The sequence below is a fragment of the Carcharodon carcharias genome, chromosome 7 (genome assembly GCF_017639515.1).
Source record: "Carcharodon carcharias isolate sCarCar2 chromosome 7, sCarCar2.pri, whole genome shotgun sequence".
Taxonomy (NCBI): domain Eukaryota; kingdom Metazoa; phylum Chordata; class Chondrichthyes; order Lamniformes; family Lamnidae; genus Carcharodon; species Carcharodon carcharias.
The window spans coordinates 25125707-25131706 of NC_054473.1; the positions used below are offsets into that span (position 1 = coordinate 25125707).

Genomic DNA, 6000 nt, shown 5'->3' on the forward strand with positions numbered 1-6000 from the left:
TAGAATGAAACCCATGAAAAGATTTTAGATTTACGATTTTAGTATTGTCTATTACAGAGGCATCGGTTACTAAAATTTTGCTTTACCAATTTTTGTACTTCCTAAAAAGAAACATCACAATGGAAACCCTCATCTGACCCACAACCATCGCACCATAGCCCATCCCACCCAGTTCCATTGCCCTCCCCCTTTGATTTTGAACTTGGTTAAAGGCTCTATTTTAATATGAATACAGAATAAAGCAACTCGCTAAAATACACACGCTGATGCAAGAAGCAAAAAAAAAAATGACCTACTGTAGGTATCCATGTTTCACCTCCAGAGTACAATCTTTGATTTGTTGCCCCTGTCCATGCCTCAGTAACAAAGATCTATATCAAAGCAGCCCACTAGTAAAAGCTTCCAGTCCTCCAGCGATGCCAGGGCAATCTGATACCCCAAAGCCACAATCCCCACTAAGTTTGCCTCCCCTTCTTTTGAAGACTGGGGGTAGCTCAGCAGAATTTATAAAAAAGTTGTGTAACCCACCTCCAACAAGGAGAGAAAACTGCCACTGAGGGGGGTGGGGGGAATAACATGGAAAGAACACAAGTGGACTGTACCCTCCCACAAAATAAGAAAAGGAACACAGAGTGCTAACCGAAAGCAGTAGGGATAGGTACATGTATCAGAGAGCTGGCCTGCCACTGTGACCAGGATCCTTACCTTCCCTCTCTGGGCTGCTGCAGACCGAGGGCATTGAGTGACCAACAGTAACAGCACCAGAGCCGCTAAACGCCAGAAACTGACACTTTCCATTACTCCAGCATCCGTCAGCTCAGATTTAGACTTATTTCTGTTATTTTTTCCTGCTCCTCCTTGCGCCCTCGGCGGTCCTATAGGTCTCAGATGTGTAGCACCGAGTGGATCCAGATCCCCAAACGCATTGGCCGAATTTAAACAACAACTAGATTGGTGGTGGGGTGGGGGTGGGGGTTGGGGGGGGGGGGGGGGGGTGTGGGGGGAGGCGGGGGGGGGAAGCTCTCATCTGCTGTGAGCCTCGACCAGTTCCCAAATGGAAGTGGATATGAAGATGGAAGTTAAAGCGAACAGTCCTGTATTAGGGTTAGGAGTTTTTTTTTAAACGGATAAGAATTTATGCTTCGGGAAGGGTTTACTTCCCTTTGATATATAAATGTATATCTATAAGGACCAGGATTCGCATTCAAAAGTACTCCAGAAAACAGGAAAATTGGGGATTTCCTCCGGACGTATCAGAGCGGGACAGAAGTTCGGAAATCCGTCTGTTTCTACACTGACATTACAAATAATAATACCACAGCTTTGGGGGTGGGGGGCTTGCCTGGGTGCCCAGGGAATGTATCCGCTCTGTTCTTTCGGTGTCTGCCAGTTGTCCAGTTGTTCAGTGCAGATTTCTGTTCTCTAACTCTGTATTGTGCAGACAGTTCAGCCCAGAGCAAAAAAAAACACAGTAACGCTTCACGTACCGGCTCCTGAACTGTATCTTAATATTTTATATATCAGTGTAGAGGGCGCTTCCACCCACCCCTCTCCAACAGACAAAAACATTCAGAAAACAAACTCTCTGAGCAAGAAACCCCATATGATGCGGCCGTTCTGTCAAAGCATTGTATTCACCCCAGTAATTCAGTCCATCTTCACTTCCTTAATGAAAACAACAACAGTAAAGCAACGCCGTTTGCACATTTTTGGTCTCCTGCAAATAACTGACGCCTTAATGAAACATCCTGGTCAAAAAACTTATATTTGCAACCGTTAGCCTTTTTTCCTGTTGTATCTCACAGGAAATCGCCTGTAAGTTTGGTTATAAACATCCCGATCTTTTGGTCATAAAACATTCCCAAGGGGTGTCGATTCGTTTTTAAATTGAACTGATCGTGAAACTTGCAACTTTAGCTGTTGGATTCAACATGGGTTAGACAGTATTTCTGGCTTCTTCTCTGTCATGTGCCTTTTTCTCTCTATTCCTTGATTTAATGATTGGCACAGTTAACCCTTTGTGTTCTACCTCTGTCTGAGCAGTGAGACTCCAGGCATTGCCATCACCAGGAGCCACAATGTTGCTTTTGGTGATTGCCTTGATTTAAAATGATACAAAATATTAGAATTAGACGGTATTCAAAATTCATCCATATCCCTTTAAAAGAAAAGTTAATTTCCCTCCTGGCTACGTGCTTATCATTCCTCTCCATGTTGAATCAATAAGGTATATTTTAATACTTCAATTGAGTCTACATTCACGATTATAAATGAATGCATATTCCAACTGAATTCAATATCACTGTGGTGGATGGTAGTCTATTTCACCCAGCCCCTATTCAATGTACCAGGTGCCAAGCTATGCCAATCCAGTCTCTATTCAAAGTGCTTTGTAGCTATGCCAACCCAATCCCCATTCAATGTCTGAGGTAGTTATGCCAATCCAGTATACCATTCAATGGACTAAGTAATTATGCCAACCTTGTGTACATTCAAACGACAAGGTAGCTATGCCAACCCAGGCCATATTCAAAGTGCTAGTTGGCAGTTTTCCATAAGTTAACTATTTTAAGCATGAAATACTCTCAGTTGCACTTAAATCAAGCTTTGCTTAATTTATAATCATCTTCCTTTGTTATCATTTCCTGGTTTAAGACACTTTTCAGGTCCACCAATCCCCTCAGAGCGATTTTCAATTATGAATTATGCTACTACATTCCTTTCTTCACCAAAAAAAAACATTCTTCATCACCCAATAAAGCTCCTTTGTTTGTCTTTTTTAGCGCCTTTGACCATCTTTTGTCAGCTGTGGTTCAGTTGGCAGCACTCTGGCCGCCCAGCCAGAAGGTTGTGATTTCAAATCCCATTTCAGAGACTGGAGCACAGAATCTAGGCTCCAATATTGTTTGAGGGAGTGCTGGGCTGTTGCAGGTGCCATCCTTCTGATGAGGTATTAAATGAGACCACATCTGCCCTCTCAGGTGGATGTAAAAGACTCGTGCCGCTATTTTGAACACAGCAAGGCATTCTCCCTGGTAACATAACCAAAATTTATCACCACCATCGCTAAAACAGATTATTTGGTCATTATCACATTGTCTGGGGTAACTTGCTGTGTGAAAATTGGTTGTCAGATTCCCCGCTTTACAGCATTGACTACACTACAAAAGCAGGTTGAATTCGGGGGAAACTTCTTTACGTGGAAAGTGGTTAGACTGTAGAACTCTATCACAAGGACCAGTTGAGTTGAATAGCGCTGAAGGGGAAGTTAGCGAAGCACGTGAGGGAGAAGGGATATATTGATGGATTTATATAAGAAAAGGATAGAAGGAAGTTGCTGTGGAGATCAACATGGGCATGGAGTTGTGGGGCCGAATTTCCTGTTGTGCTTTAATACTTAATTGGCTGTAAAACACTTCGCGACATCCTGGGGCCATGAAAGGTGCTATGTAATGCAAGATTTTTCTTCTTTCTTCATTTATTTTCCATGCAGTGTCCAGATCAGTACTTAAGACTTCAGGCGCCATTTCATTAATTCTTTATAGTGTCATTAAAACCTTTCTGTGCTTATCAATCTATTTATACATCCTAGCAATTTCCTTCGAAAAGTTGCCCTACAGCAGAACAATGCTAACTGTTTGCCCATCTGGCACGCCCAATCTTTCTTCCTGCTGAACCCAACGACAAAATTTTAATTGTTTAACTATTTTACAATTTTGACATCAATATATTCACTTTCCATTTTTCGCATTCAAGTGGCTTTTATCACTCCTCAGCCCAGTGGCTAAGTGCTATAGATCTATTTGAGTGTCATCCATTATCTTAAAACACGCTATATTTCTTGGTTTCATTCACAAATCCTTAATCACCATACTTCTGTCGAGAAAATTAATATGCATTATTAGAAACTATTAGTAAGACCCCAGACCTGTAAATAATGCTTTTGATAACGGATTACATTCAACAAACTTTGTAGAGCCCATTTACAGAAACACCTTCAGCAATTAGTGCCCTCACCCTCATGTAATTACTTCCGAATGAATAAATTTACAAATGTGCTCTCCCAGCACAGATCAAAGCTCACTGGAAGAATATTTTGGACGTTCTGATATGCACTCCTATGAGTAGGCTTGGTACTGGGAGTACAAATTAGCAAAATGATCCTTTTAATTTCCGAACATAAAAACTAACTGAACCAAAAAATGCTTTCACCCTGTCTGAGTAATATTTAAATATTTCAGCGAATTGAAAAGGTAAAAATACTATTTATAAACCTTCCAATTGAAAATTGGCTATCGATAAGTGGATGCAAATTTTTTTAAAAAGTTTTTTTTACGGCATTTAACACACATGCAGGTCCTAAAATGCATTCGGCACTCAAAAGGGTTAATCGGCGCTATTTCATTTCAGTGATGTGTGCCACTGAATAAACACTGCACATTATATCGAGAAACAAAGCATTGCTGCAAATTACCAGAAGAATATGTTTTCTTTGAGAGTTCAGTTGATGTTGTGGGCTGTGAGAGTGATGTTTGAACAATTTATTAACATCGGAAGACTAAGTACGATTGCTGATTTTATAGTAATCCTCGGCCAATCCATATTTCATGAAATTACATACAATAGATTTGTTTAAAGTGGGAACATTAAGCCCGACCAATTCTTGTCTTGTGCTGCTCTTTCAAAGACATTCTTTTCTTTTGATGCCAGATGTCAGGGCTGACGTAGATGGCCAGTGCTCAGCTGATGCACGGCAATGTCGCTAAGTGAAAGATTGAGCCATAGTGCACAATTAATAGACCTTAACCTGCAGTGGCCATTGGGAAATAATACTGTATTCATTTAAATAATCATTATAACAGGTAAAAATTTACAACACAGATCCATGCCAGTGTTTATGCTCCGTACCAGCCTCCTTATACCCTTTCGTCCAATCCCACAGGTATTTGTGACTGGGGTAAGTTTTCATCCTTAACATAAATTTCAAATTTAACAAATTGATTCCTGATAACATTCATTTTTATCACACGTGAATTTGGAAGATAAATTTTCAATTATCCTAATATCGTTTCACCTTGTGCAGTCTATTGTGTCATGGATTGATTGCCATTGTTAGATTGTTACTTCCCCGATTTGTCTGGCACCTGCAAGGTAAGTGAAAAAAAATCACAATATTGGAACCACTAGAGGGCAGCGGAGCATTCACATGATGTCAGCAATAACTAAAAATATTTCATAAAACAAAACAGATTGCCTCTCCCCACCCTGAAAATGTCTTTACTCTTTCATAATGAGACAGCTGGGCATTACTGAGTGAGATCACTTCCCTTAATGGTTGCAATTAAAATTGGCAGAGAAAAAGCTTTCAGCTCTACAATGCTTAAATATTTAAATTTAATACATACAGAGCTATTATTGAGACTGGATAATAGTTTTGCCTAATAGCTAGAACACAAAAACATTACCATTAATTTACAATTGAAGCAAATAAAGTCTTTTCTGGCAACAGGAGCTGGGTAGGCTGGGGACGATTTGATCTGGTTCCCCCCTGCTAGGAGGCCTAATCCAGTTGAAGGAGACTAAGCAACCCAGACCAGCTGAAGAATTGGAGTGACAGCTGCCCAGTCTGGGCTTCTGAGGCCTGGTGAAGCACTCCAGCTCCTCCTAGCTTCGCAAAATTGAAGAGGAGTTCACCTCTGATGTCCTCTTTGGCCCAGCCAGCTACTAGTGTGGAGGCCACTCACTCTTTGCATGGGAGACCTGAATTGGTTCCAGACTGGGACAGAGGTCACATTATATAGAGATGTCTTTATAGATAAGGCTTGGCTTAGGTGATCACTGATTTTGATTATTCAGGCAGTCACAAAACAGCTTTACAAATTATCATTTTGTTCTTATTGGTCTGGAATGTTATCTCTCTCAAGAGATTACATGCCTGCAAGGGGTGGGGTGGGGGGAGCGGTATGGTGTAGTGGGTGGGTGAATGATGGGAAAGTGTTT

At 41.0% G+C, this 6000-nt stretch overlaps 1 protein-coding gene across 2 annotated transcripts in view; it reads right to left on the reverse strand.

The window, feature by feature from the left end:
• stab1 (stabilin 1) overlaps positions 1-1645 on the reverse strand; it is a 257111-nt gene extending 255466 nt beyond the window's left edge. The window contains exon 1 of one of the 2 annotated variants that reach the window (XM_041191185.1): positions 1639-1645. Coding sequence is in view for 1 of the 2 variants with exons in the window: in XM_041191184.1 (XP_041047118.1) it covers positions 706-798 (93 nt within the window). In the remaining variant the exon portion in view is untranslated. Of the gene's footprint in view, positions 1-705; positions 933-1638 lie in introns of those variants that run through there. The other variant, XM_041191184.1, reaches the window with a different exon arrangement.
• Positions 1646-6000: the final 4355 nt, after the last annotated feature.